Here is a 14,192-nt window from a genome sequence, read left to right as displayed (position 1 = left end):
CTATAACACATACTTTAAAGCCAAGGCTCGGCCCTCCTCTTCAACGTCAAACCTGGCAACCCAAAGCCTGCGCAGCAAACTCAGCCCACTGGCCTCTGTGCTGTCTGTGGGCAGGGCAAACTCCATCTCCACCAATCCCTGAGCACACAGAGACTGGGTGTTACTAGCATGTATAAATAGGAGTACACATAGGCTATATAATGTGTCAGTTACCCAAGGTTACCGCTGAATATGTTAATAGCAGTATTTTCATCTTGATCTACAAACTGTTTTCATTTTTCAATGAACAAAACAAAAAGCTGAAAACTATAACATGTGGTGTCAGTAATACACTTTTTTTACTCTGCTGTGGGATAGGTCATCTTCAACAAATTTGACAATGAACTGGATCCAAAGCTCACCCTGAGGGCGGCGTCCCGGACAGAGAAGCAGGGTGAAAGCAGGGCGCTGAGCAGGACGTCTATCTCCTGCTGCTCTGCCACAGTGCAGCCGTCCCCTCCTCCAGCACTGGCACACAGCGCTGTCAGGCACTGAGCCGCCAACACCTGAAACACACGAGCGTGAGAAGAAGACAAAAACAGAATGAAAACAGATAAAAAGCTTACAAAAACTAATACAATGAAGTAAATACAAACAGGGGACAGATGCAGCACTAGAAAATTAATGCTTTATTAATAAAATATATAGCCAGGATGGAATGTGTAAAATCAATCAGGCCAACAACAATGAAAAGAAGATGTTTGAATTTTAAATTAAATTAATTTAACCTCTTTCTGTAAAATCCCTTGTTTACCTGGAGTCTTGGGGTGGCTGTGGAAATAATTCTTGTCAGTAGCAGCAGCATGTTGACACGCGGCAGTAGTTCTGGACCATTCTGAGACAAAAAAAACCAACAGTTATTACATAGATCCATTAAAACTACAAATTGAATGCAGTACTGTCACACAAACCTTTCTCAATTTGCTATGCCATTGTTTTTTACAGACCAATGGTTCTGCTTACTAGCTATGAACAAGGTATGCAAACAAAACAAAACAAACAGCCATGTAGATGACTGGTGAGTAAATATTTCCCTACTGGTTGTCAGCATTGATGCTTTTTATTGCTTTCACATAAATAATGTATTTTCTAACCATTTTCCTGGAAGGAAAATGCAATGGAGATGTTGGTCTCTACCTCATCTATAACCATGTCATCACTGTCTGTGTCAGCCCGAAGCTGGGAGTGCTCGGTGACGACTTGCAACGCTCTGATCATCAAGTTCTCAGTCTCCTCGGTGCTGCCTGAAGACTCCTTGAGCATGGCGTTGAGGAGGGGGAAGCAGAAGGAGAAAGCAGGAGCAGACAACGGAGCCATGTCTAAGAAAATAAACAATAGAAAGAAAGAGTGTGGTAAGTCAGTATGCCAGCACGAGTCTCCACTTATCTTATTTGCTTGCTCTGACTTGCTGGGATTACATTTGAATGAAACATTGTTTCAGTATGTACTCTTCAGCATCTTCAGCCTTATATTGTCTTTTAGTCCATTGACATATTAGCTGGATGTTGTGTAACATCAGTCTATTGTTTGTCTAAGGAGGATTTTATCCATTGTTCATGTGGTATTGTTGAGTGAAATGTGGCTCCCCTCTTTTGATTGGTTGTAAAAGTCAGTTGCTTTAGAGTAAAGATGTGTTGTTTGTGAATCTGGTGTCTGATGATGGTTCATGACCCAAATAGTGTGCAGGAATTCAAACATGATTTCAGTCCATGATGGATTTCCAACAGAGAGAGAGAGAGAAAAAGTTCCTATAGGGGTTTCATTGTTTAGGCCATTTTCTCAAACGTAGAAGACGTCATTATTAGCAAGAAAGTGACACATGATTCAGGACACAAGTGTGCATGCGTGTCCGTATGTTGAAAACAAGGTGGTTGCTTCTTTTCACTAGTGTCCGTGACTGTGCTCACCACCAGTCTTGGCATCCCTCTGTGCAACAGTGTGGTTGTGCAGCAGCAGTATGGTGCGGTGGGCTGCTGTGTCCAGGTCCTCCTGTCCCCAGGCCTCGTCCAGATCACACTCTGGCTTCAGCAACCGTAAAGTCACATGTCCCACCAGCACAGCTAGAAGGTAAAAACACTGACATTGATTGAAGATGCTGAGGCTGTGTCTGTGAATACAACACAATACTAAGACACGCCTTGTACCTAGAGAGTGAAGGTGTTTGGGCATGAGGCACACTCCGATGTCCAAGAAGACCTGCTGGATTCGTGGAGCAGCCAGAGGGGATTGCATCAGCGGTGTTAAGACCTGGAGGACAGAGGGGAGCTCCCTGGTGATCTGAGGAGGTCTCGCTATCAGAGTGGCATCCAGCAGACCCACCACGCTCTGCAACTCCACGTCCAGCTGGTGACAACGAGAAGTAAGCCACAGCTCAGTAAGGACAAATTAAGAACCACAGTTTTAGAGAATTCATTTTTGGTGACTTGGTTCCATACCCCTTGAAGTCTTTTGCGAATAGCTGCCTCCTTTTCCAGCTGGATTTGCATCATTTCCTTCTGTTTGCTGGTAAGCTGCAATTCCTCTTTGATGCCTTTTTTCTTCTTAAGCTCCTGCAAGAACAAAGAGAAATCAAAATGTCTTCCAGACATTAACACCACCAAAAACACAAATGGTGGGAAACCCACTTTACCTCCTGTAACTCCAGTTCAATTATCTGTTCCTTGTAGGAGTAGGCCTTGTTCTCCCTCTTCATGTTGACTTTCTTGGTGCTTTCCTTCTGGGCGCTGCAGCAAGCACAGAGGTGGGAAACAGAAGTAATTAAATGCGAAATATTCGACAGAAAGCTCTGGCGACTGCTATTAAGTTCATGAGTCCACAGTGGTAGGAGAGGAGGCGCGTTACCTCTGGATGATGCTGTTGTCATACAGTTCTCCCTCGGGTGTCAGCATGATGGCGTACTCCTCCCTGGTGACGTGGAGTAGAGCTGGTCGGGAAAGCCCCTCGGTGACATGAGTGATTACCCGCGGTAACAGCTTGTTGGGCGAGAGTCTGGAGAGGGCACCAACGGCGTTTTTCACCGCCTGAGGAGAAAAATGTGGCCACTAAACATCCTGGTAGTATGTAAAACACATGAGCAAGAATCAAAAACCATTGTCAAATACATATTTATGTACACTATATCTTTTCCCGTTCCCGTTATCTTTAAGCCTCATGTTCACTGTCTAGTGAGAAAGTTGAGGCTAAAATTGGGTTTTTACTTTCGAAATAAGTTGTGTTTTTCTTTTAATGTTAAAAAACGGTTAGTGGCATCCACTTTTTTTATCTGTGTTGGATTATGGTGATATATTATATATGCATTCATCTGCTCAATGCCTTCACATGATTGAAGCAGCCTATCATGCATCGCTCAGATTTATTACTAATTGTAAAGCTCGCACCCACCACTGTGAGCTGTATTCTCGTGTAGGGTGGTCTGCTCTGACAACACGGAGGCTTTGTCATTGGTATACATTTATATATAAGGCTATTCTTGGTGTGCTACCATCCTATTTATGTTCACTTCTTGTGAAAAAAAGTGTTGTCATTACTCTCTCCGTTCTCAAGCTGTTGTCTTGTTTTCTGTCCCACATGTCAGTACTGTGCTGGGTAAAAAGGCCTTTGTTTATTCTGTTCCCTTTACATGGAATTTGCTGCAGAACAACTTAAAACTTAGTAAATTGATTCCTTTAAGTGTTTTTAAGTTGAGAATGACATGCTTTGAGTTGGACTCCCTCACATGTCAATGTTTTCATTGAGATTTCATTGTAAGTGCATAATTGGCTTTCATTTGTGTGTCTTTGTACGTATGTAATGATGTGATGTAATTTTGCTGCCTATCTTGGCCAGGTCTCCCTTGCAAAAGAGATTTTTAATCTCAATGGGTTTTTTCCTGGTTAAATAAAGGATAAATAAAATAAAAAAATAAAAGTCTGCACAACACAAACCTGGAATAATGCACATGTCAATATCTGCCACGTTGTTCTTTCTCTGCAAATAGTTGTATTATTTTTCTCTATTCTTTTATTATTCTTATACAACTTGAATTTGTTTATTCCATATTATATATTTCTACATTTATTTATGTCAACTGTATGTTTGTCTACGTGTAGCATCTTATCACCAAAGCAAATTCCTCATATGTGTAAAATACTACTTGGCAATAAAGCTCTTTCTGATTCTGATTCCTTCAAGATATTCTCCGTACTTGTATAGCGCCTTTATAGCGTCTTTTCGACCACTCAAAGCGCTTTTACACTACATCTGTATTCACCAGTCACACACATTCTTATGTCAGTGCAGAATAAAGAGATGTGTGGTATTTTCAGACCTGGTTGTCAGCGTTGACACTGGCAGAATTCGGGGTTCAGTATCTTGCCCAAGGACACTTCGAAACGCAACCAGGGGGAGCTGGGGGATTGAACCGCCAACCTTCCGATTAACGGCCAACCCGCTCTACCTCCTGAGCCACCGCCGCCCACTTAGGTGTTCTTGTGTGTATAAATGTCATGTCAGTGCAGAATAAAGAGATGTGTGGTATTTTCAGACCTGGTTGTCAGCGTTGACCTCCAGTAGAAGTGGCAGAATAGCCTCGAGATTCTTTTCTATAAACTCTTCTGCTTTTATGTTCATGGAGAAGAGCAGAACAGGCCAGAGGCCGCAGCGAGCTTCGACTGAAAGAAATATACATGGAGGGATGTTAAATATGGGACAGAGCACTAATGCACAGACACACCCGTGTGCTATTATGCTACAAATCCTGGCATATGGTTAATGCTTAATGGTTAACCTGAATGTGGTTACGAATGGGCAGCAGATTGATTCCAGAGAGCAACTCAATCTCATACCTATGGATGGATGATGACTGACGATGAGGATCTCCATAGCCAATTTTTCTGCTTCGTTGGGGTCGCCCCATTGGCCGGCAGAGGAGCAAACAACACACAGCGCATCCAGCAGGACGCGAGGGGGAATGTAGCTGCGACCCAGCTCAGTCAGCTCTCCAGATTCTGATACCAGGACGTTCTGGGGCAACACCTGAAAGTTCACCGCACACAGTCAGTAACAACCAGGCTGAGAAAAACATGAAATTATCTTTTTAACAGTAACGCTGTAGCGGTTGATGATCCGCAATCAACTTTCAGAGATGTAGCTCTGTGTTTTTGAGGTCTACGGTGAAGAGGTCAGTACTTTGTGTTTGTTGATGACCACGCGGAGCTCTCCCAGAAGGCCATAGGCAAGACTGGATCCGCCCAGAGAGGAGAGCAGTTTCTTGATTGTCTGTTGTGCTCGTTTCCTCACACGCCAGCTCCGAGACAGCAGAACCGCAACTGTGGCATGATGATACATCCTACAGAACAGTCACATGGAGGAAAAATGAACTACTGATTAAAACACTACGAAAGTAAAGTAAATAAGACAAATCTGCATCATAACTATATTGTATGTCAGGGGTCGGCAAATAAGTCTGGCATCGGGCCAAATTTTTTTTCAAGACAATATATATGGCGGGCCATTGACAAAGTCAAATTATTTCAAATCATGTGCACGTTTAGCTCAGTCGGTACTGTGTGGGACTCCCGTTAAGTAGGTTGTAAGATCGATTCCAACTTACTGCAGGAATTTTTTTCTCCCTTGTTAAACAAATTGAATAAAAGGGCACTTTTGCACATGCTCACAATAAAGCATGTGCTGCAGTGTGTGTGCGCGTCCCGGCGTTTGATCCGCATTCATAAACCTATGGACGCTTATTTTCCTTTCCCTGAGGAAATTCAGGGGAATCCGATGACACGTTAACTGACGGCTTTTTCAGAGGTGTGTCAAGCAAGCCAGAGACTCTTTTGAATGTCCTTCAGAACTCTTCAAAGTAAAAGATCTTAATAAACTCGACATGAAGCATTGCTGCAAAAAACGCTGGAGCTTTTATTTTAGAGGTACAATCACTTAAGAGGAAGTGACTATGTGAGTAACTGTTCCTGTCATGACTGAGATCCATTTCAGCACCAGCCGTTATCAATTTATTTATTTAATTTTTTTCTGCTATCAAAGCAATCTGGCCACCTATTGCCGACCACTGTTGTATGTGTATATGTATGTGAAGACTGTTTTTATGTGCAGTATGTGAGTACGGGGGGTCTACTTAAAGTAAAAAACAGTCCCTCACATATAATGCTCAAGCAGTATACTACAGTAAAACAGACCTAAGGCTAATTCGATTCTAAGAAAATATGAGTCTTATAAATTCACTTTTGATAAACCACAATTTCAAAGAACATTTAAATACATATTCAATGCAATTCAAAGCAATTTTCAAAGTCAAAAAAATGAACACTAATCAGCCCACGAGTTTGTGCTACCACTTAAAGAGCAATTATATACTTGCTTTTAATTTCGTGTTTGCATGCGCATGATGGCTTTTCCACTGTAACACTATGTATCCACATGATGCAATTACAATTTTGCACATGAATGGTGGAGACAGTATATTAGGATGTTCAGTAAGGTCAGCAGGCAGTGTCAGCACATTTAGTTAAGTTTTCATTGTGCCAACTTGTAAGTTAAAGGAACATATTCCGGTGTTTGATAGGGATAACGTGGCTCCTCTGGGTACACACAAAGTATGCAGGCAAATATGTGAACTGCTGGCGTAAGTATTTTTGAACATAAAGAGTATTTAAGAGCTCCAAGACACATTCAAGGACAAAATTCTCTACATGTTACCAGGGGTACAGACTCACTGTGATTTGCTGGTGTTAAGCCTGTGAGCATGGTCCAGGAAAAGCCTTTCGCAGAGCTGCAGCACTGTGAGCAGAGCTAAAGACAGAGGGAAAAAGATTCAGTTATTTCATGTTTTAATATTTCACTCATAAGTCACACTTTAAGCTAGTAAGATACGTTGCCTTACTTTCCTCACTGGCCTGGGAGAGGAACTTCTCTGTGGTGAAAAGCGGCTTCTTCTCATCTAAGATCAGGTTCCAAAAGCTGGAGAACTTTGCCTCTGCAGAGACAAAAGACAAACATCCTTATCACTTCCCAGCCTTGTATGCTAGGAGCTCTTCAACAGCCTCAATAAGTGAGAAAAAGAAATAATGCCAGCCTCACCTGTCTGTGTCTCCAGCAGTGCCAGTCGACACAAAAGAACAGACGCTGCCACGCCTTCTGCGAGCAGAGCATGCTGGGAGTTTTGTGCCATAGCCTTCTCCACTGTTTGGAGGAGCAAAGGCATGAGGGCTGAGGCTTGGGTCAGAGTGTCACCTAAAAAAAATAATAAACAGGGCAAAGGTGAGACCACAGGACTAAGGAGTGAGTTCAGTTTAAGGATGTGTATTTTGGACGTGTAGCAGAACATCCTTTGTGTGACTGACCTCTGAAGGCCCCCAGCATAGCCTGAAGGTAACCGTGTCGAACCAGAGAGGTGGAGGTCTTGAGGGTGAAAGCTTTCTTCAACCAATCCAGCAGAGCGGTGGGAACTTCCACTGTGAGGCGACTGCTCCACTGGGACAGCACAGACACTGCATGCACCAATGTACCCTCGTGAACTAAATAAAACAGAAAAGTTAGTATTGGACTGACACATTGAGGTCTGTTAAAGAAGCTCCAGGCCTGAGACATAAACTTGAGTTATGTGCTCTTTTTGTAACTTGAATGTCTTTTTTTAGTTACCAAGTCTGTCTAGCGTACCTTCTTGTTGTAAATAAGGGATGAACATCACGGTGACTGCAGAGCTGAGGGTCTGACTGGAGGTTCCTGACACGGCATGATGGCTGCAGCTGGCAATCCCTAAGAGAAGATGATGATAATTCTCATGTTGAAAGAAAAAAGTAAAAAATAGTCCCATGGGTAGCTAATAATAATAATAATAATAATAATAATAATAATAAGTGTTTGCAAGGCCTCTTACCTGACAACACACTCATCTTTTGGGCAACAACTGTGAGCTTCCCCTCAGACCCTGCAACCACGGGAATTACGATTCAGGTGAGCAAAACCAGACACGACAAAGACAACATTTCAGTCTAATAGGTAAATAATGAGTTCACCTCCGAGGATCTTGAAGAGGTGCGTGACGATGTCCTGAACAGCGGAGGGGTCACTGCATTGCTGGACCAGGTTCTGCATGGCCTGGACCGCCTCCTCCATCAGCTGGGCATTATTAGCTTTCAGCTGGCCTGAAACACAGTACATTAATTAAACACACATAATTATGCTAAATTCATCACCCCATGCTTCAGTCATTACTGCCCTTGAGACAAATCATACCCTCATGAAAGAGGATTTGCTTTAAAAATATGTTCCACAGGACGCATACTAAACTAAATCAATTGAGCATCCATTAAGGCCTTACTTGCGATGGCCTTTCCAATATCCATGGCATACTGACTGAGGTCGAGAGTTACAGCGGACAGCAGGCAGGAAACGGCTGAAAAGAGACCAGACGATGTTTTAATCCACTGTATGAGTGCTGCCTGAGCATTAAGCAGGCAAGTGTTTATCATGATGATCATCAGAAACTGAAAGCTTCTCACTCTGCATGGCGTTCTCTGGACTCCGGAGCATCGTCTTCTGCAGTGTAGGGAGAAGCAGCTCCTTGAACTCGGAGTGGGACACATGGCGCAGTAAAGAGCCACTTTTGTCCAAAATGTGCTGCTGTGGTTTTGTCTTGCTCATAAGGACTGATTTTATGTAGAGGTCCAACAGGGCACTCTGAAAATCAATTTCAATTAAAATCAGCTTTATTGGCATGAATGTATAGCAACAGTATTGCCAAAGCTACATATAGATTACATAAGAAAAATCAGTAGACACAAGGTGATATGTTGTAGCCCTGAGATTATTAAAGAGCTATAGTAATCAACACCATCAGGCTCTAAATGAACTGATAATTAAAACTCACCTTATGCTTCTCTATTGTAGATTTGTCTTTCTGAGCGGTGCAGAAGTCTAAGCACACCCCGAGAATGGCCAGAGTAGTGGGGCTCTGATCCAGACTCAACAGTGTGCTGATGTATTGATCAGCCAGTCCATGGTTCTGTTGAGAGGACAACAAAACGTCAGACAGCAGTCCACAGCAGTAATGATTTCTGAGCCAGCCTGAGTTTATAATACATCAGTCTAAACCCACACAGGATTAATTAGGTGGGTAATAAAACATTTCCTCTCCTCTCTCATAACAAAAGTCCCTGGTAAATTACAGACTATGATGATCTGTGGGAAAACCATGTGACTTTCATCAGGATTTGTATTATTTTATTAGTAGTATGAAAATTAGCTGGAATTATTTAGCTGTAATTTGATTCTTAACATAGACACTTTCAAACTACTTAAAAGGTGTAACAAATCTACAGCACATGCTCTTCAAACTAACTAGCAAAGTCAATTTTTCCAGGATCCTCCCTAGCCTGGTACCAGACCTCTGTATCAGCCCCCCACAGATCTGATTTGTTTAGTGATTTAAATAAAGTTAATGAAGTGAAACAAAACAAAATTCAGTCTGATCATCAGGATGTCTTTTACTGCCAGTGTGTTCAGTGAACTGTACTCACTTCCTCCAAGAGGTGACTGAATTTCTTGAGGCTTGACATCTGAGCCGTGGTCTTGGCTCCACCCACCACCTCAGCCACAAGAAGACTCTGAACCTCCACCTAAAAATGAAACATTGATCCTGGTCAAGTGTGGGCATATTCTGTGTGACAGATTCAGCCACTTCGGCAGATAACCAAGAGAGTAACATCTAACACCTCAGTAAGAACTGTATGACTGTGTCTAAACAGCCATTTCAGAATCATATAAAACCATTGTATTTTGAAATTTAAAAAGACAGATACTCTTTTACTGACCATTTTCTTCCAGATGGGTCCTTCTCTTTTCTCTGGGGCAGAAAACACACTGGGGACTAAAAGGCAGGTCCAAGACAAGCCGATGAAGGCAGCAGAGCCTGCGCTTTTACTGCAAATATAATAAGGGAAACATAAGAGAGTGGAGGGAACAACCGGGATAATATACAATCAAACACTGGTTCTTCTTAGACCCACTTTTTTGTTTAATCAGTTATTTCTTTTGAATGTTTCTTTTTTATTTCCCCTTGTTATCCAACTATAAATAATTTTTTTTAGTTAGTTAATCGTTTATTAGTCTACTAAACAGTGCAAAACCTGTTACTGTGTATGAATATAGTTTGTTGTATATAATATAGTGTTTCTGCTTACTGCACTCTCATCCTTATGATATACACTACACTGTATTATTCTCGCTTAGCCTGCCTTTCAAATGCTGACAGTGATGTGATGATGCACCCGTTCTCTTCTGTAAATCTGTAAATGTAGGACTTTACAGACAACCACAGTTAAAAAGTGGTGCAAACTTCCAAGTTTATAGATAATAAATCTACAATATAAAGTTGAGAGCAGTACCTGGGCTCTCCATTTTTGCTGATGACGCCACTGTTCAGCAGAGAGTGGAGGAGGCTGGTCACCAGGATGTCAGGCTGACTGTCAGCCAGTTGGGCAATGACAGACAGGAGCTCTCTGCGCGACGCAGCATCCCTGAGAAGCACGCAGATCCATGTAAACACAAAGGATATACACTCACAGACATTTCTATTATTTTTTTCCACCTCATTTGTATCACTGAGGGCAGCATTTCCCCTAGAACAGCAGTGGAGCTGCTGAGCATAAGAGCGGAGAGGACTATGGGATAATAGACAACCAAATATTGGTTTCAGAATTTCAGCATTTTCCCTAAGTTTGTGGAAGACTTGTATTTGTAGGGGGTTTGGGGCGCTACCTCAAGATAATTCTACTTTCGAAGTTAACTTAAATTTTCTTATTGAGAACAAAAGCAAAGGTTAATAGGTGCTTTATGCATTTTTGACATGCTGCAACTGTCCCCAGGGTTGGTGTGACATTTAAGCAGCGGCGGTCATAATTTTGACTATAGGGGAAACACTGAAAGGGTAGGCTAATCAACAAGAACATCTCTGTGTATAATGCAACACAATTCAACAGCGCCACAAACTACGTCCTCTGAAATGACTATACAGTTGCACCAACATGTCTCTAAAACAGTTTCCACAAAATCTAAACATTATAACCTTCATGAAGGTAGGATTTGATGCAGGACTGTTGAATTGGACCATATTCGTTTTAGCTAGGTTTACCTAAAACGAAAACCGTTTTGTGAGGTTCCATTATGTTAAGTACAGTTTTCTTGTGGCTAAAAGTCAACGCATACACCTACCGATATCTGTGTGGAGTGAGACAAAAGAGCTTGCACAGCCCTTTGATGGCAGGCTCTGGTAACTCTGTAAGAGACATTTTAAAGAAGCCTTAGTCTCGGTTACAGCAACTATTTTAAACACAGTGTAGAAAATGAAATAACATAAAAACCCCTCACCTTTTCCCTTTATACACTTTTTCAGCTCCCCGAATATCTCCTTGCGCTCTTTCACACTGGCTGTAGTCACTTTTATGGCAAATTTCTTCAGTGTGTCTGAAACCTGGAGAATCAGATTGCCAAGTAGGTTTACACATACAAGAATTTGCTTTGGTATTTTGCTGTATAACAATAAACACAGTAAGTAGAAAATATAAAGAAAGATAAAGCAAGCACTGCAAGTCAAGAATCATAAATGGAAAGATATGAAAGTATTATAAAAAAAATATGACTGTTATTTAAATGACAGAGTGTGCAGGGATGGGCCACAATCTTTCCTGCTCGCCTCGGAGTCCTGGAGGGATGACAGATTGCAGCCAATCACCTTCTCTGCAGAGTGAATGATGTGCTGCAGCCTGCCCTTGTCCCTGGCAGTGGCAGCAGCGTACCAGATGGTTATGGAGGAGGTGAGGATGGACTCAGTGACAGCGGTGTAGAAGTGCACCATCACTGCCTTTGGCAAGTGTGATGGGGGAGGGTGGGGCTGGGCTCTTTCTGAAATCACAACCATCTCCACTGTCAGCTGCAGGTTTGTTCTGACAGCACCAGGTCACCAGATGGTCAATGTCTCACCAGTAGACCGACTCATCTCCACTAGAGATGAGCCCAATGAGGGTGGTGTCATCTGCAAACTTGAGCAGATTGACAAACTGGTGACTCGAGAAGAGCAGAGGGGGAAAGAACGCAGTCTTGAGGGGAACCACTGCTGACGGCCCTGGAGTCAGACACGTTTCCCAGTTCCCTGGGATCCAGGAGTGGTTCTGTGGTGGATTTGAGATAGGACAACACAAGGCGCTCAAAAGACTTTGTTACCACAGAGGTCAGGGCAACAGGACTGAGAGTCGTCGTTGCGGTATGGGGAGGGGTGGGCAGTTGTTGTCACAGACGAAGGTCCTCTACAGCTTCACTGGACCACTGCTTTGATATCCTCACAACACATTTAGAGAGTTTAAATAACTGCCTGTATGTAGGAATCAGGTGGACCCAGTGCAGCACGGGGGCGGCGTGATAGGCACAGGTGACTGCTGACAGTGATCCAGAATTTTCTCCTCTCTGGTCAGACATTTAATAAACTGTGCGTATTTTGGGAGGTCATGGCTGCGATGACCTTATTAAAGTCAAAGAGGACAATAACTCAGGAGTCCGGGTTTGTCTCAGTGAAGCATAAAACAGAAGATGAGCCTCTGTTTTTCTCATCCAGTTTGTTGCACAGTGAGGCCATGTTGGAGAGAAATATTCTCGGTAACAGTGTGCGAAGTCCGTGCGGGCAGAGACGCTCGAGCGCCCTGGCTCCCTTCCCTCTCCTCTGGCTTTCGACTTCATCAGCAAAGGTAAGAGCACCTTTGACCAGAATATCCAATAACTCCACTGATGAGGTGGTAGTGGATGGGAGGTGGAGGGAGGGATGGTGGGTTGGTTTACAAGTATATGATTGAATGTTTCAATGCGAGTATGTTTGATTTTTTGCTTTACATTTGTAATTTTAAAAGCCCTTCTAGGGAGGGGCATTGGAAATTGGCAGTAGCTATAAATGCTGTGATGCAATGCATTAGAAAATTGTTTTGTCTTTCTTTACAGCATCTGTCCCTCTAAAATAAACTTTTTGAAAAATCGCAGCATTTGTCAGTCCGAACAACAGTCCAGGACCACAAAATACTCAGTTCATAATCTTATGGGACAGGGAAGGGCGGCTTATCTTTACATTTTAGAGTCTGGCCCGAGGGAACACTTGGCATTTATTCTTAAAATTCATCTTTGGGACACTGTTGATGATCAGTACTATAATCCTACCATAATGTTTCAGTTTTGACTGGAATTGTTGTGGGTGGGACAGAGAGTTCTACAAAAAACGATTGAGAAACGTGATGAAATGTGTCTTTTCATTCACTTCCAACATATCACTTAGGGTAACTAATAACAATTTACTAACGTTACTCATGGAGGGCGTGGCTTAACTCATCACACACAGGGCTCGTCTGCCTAACTTGGGAAATTCAGACCAGTTGAGGTCGATGACAATACGTTTAAACACCTGACGAGTTAGTTTCCAAGACGGTGTTACTCAAATCAAGCTTGGGCCCTCCTCCCACTGTGTAGGTGCAGGGTGGGTAACGTTAGCTGCTGCAGCTTCAGCCTCATGAAGTCACACTGAGGCTACGTAGCACTGAGCTAACAGCCTGCTCGCCAGCTGTTGTTGACATTTGCCCTAGTTTTCTGCGTGGATGCCAAAACACACGAATATGTTTATACACCGGCGCTCAAAATACCACGGATTTTGTTTGTACCGTACTTAAATACCTTTCTGTAAGAGGATAGTATAACATTAAAAACCAGGCACACAAACCTGCGTGTCCGCTGCCATCTTGCCGGTCTTGATGCAGGAAGGACTTTTTGATGTGACTTCCGGGTCAAACTGCTACGTAACCCCTTTTTTTCTTCAAAATAATCCATTATTTTCTAAATATTTATTATATATCTTTATATAATATATTAAAATAAACAATTGATACAAATAGAAACATGAAAAAATTATAATAAAAAGGAGCACATGTGCAAATATATATCATTAACCTGTGTAAATCACAAACATGCAGATTGAAATAGCTGATTTGAGGAAACAGGGACACGCACATTACATTTGCATGCATTTAAAATTAGATAACAGTAATAGTTCTTTCAACTTCAAGACATTACTTTCTCTGTTTTTGTAGATGTTCAAAATCGTTTTTTGTTTGTTTTCACTAATA

General features: G+C 42.4%; 1 protein-coding gene across 1 annotated transcript; it reads right to left on the bottom strand.

Annotated features, from left to right (window-relative positions):
* On the bottom strand, positions 1-13,851 carry LOC123986045 (eIF-2-alpha kinase activator GCN1-like). The gene is made up of 28 exons (XM_046074107.1): positions 13,790-13,851; positions 11,407-11,509; positions 11,251-11,314; positions 10,425-10,556; positions 9,852-9,960; positions 9,558-9,656; positions 8,909-9,043; positions 8,541-8,718; positions 8,360-8,434; positions 8,055-8,183; positions 7,916-7,966; positions 7,696-7,794; positions 7,380-7,553; positions 7,117-7,269; positions 6,920-7,012; positions 6,753-6,828; positions 5,206-5,365; positions 4,863-5,052; positions 4,564-4,688; positions 2,881-3,059; positions 2,669-2,762; positions 2,475-2,588; positions 2,184-2,382; positions 1,947-2,099; positions 1,177-1,358; positions 794-874; positions 402-545; positions 1-138 (listed from the first exon to the last, which is right to left on the bottom strand). Exons 1-28 carry the CDS (start codon positions 13,805-13,807, stop codon positions 1-3), a joined length of 3,447 nt encoding a protein of 1,148 aa, XP_045930063.1. The 5' UTR covers positions 13,808-13,851.
* Positions 13,852-14,192: the final 341 nt, after the last annotated feature.

The sequence above is a fragment of the Micropterus dolomieu genome, linkage group LG17 (assembly GCF_021292245.1).
Source record: "Micropterus dolomieu isolate WLL.071019.BEF.003 ecotype Adirondacks linkage group LG17, ASM2129224v1, whole genome shotgun sequence".
Classification (NCBI taxonomy): Eukaryota; Metazoa; Chordata; class Actinopteri; order Centrarchiformes; family Centrarchidae; genus Micropterus; species Micropterus dolomieu.
This window is presented reverse-complemented; position numbering and strand designations above follow the sequence as displayed.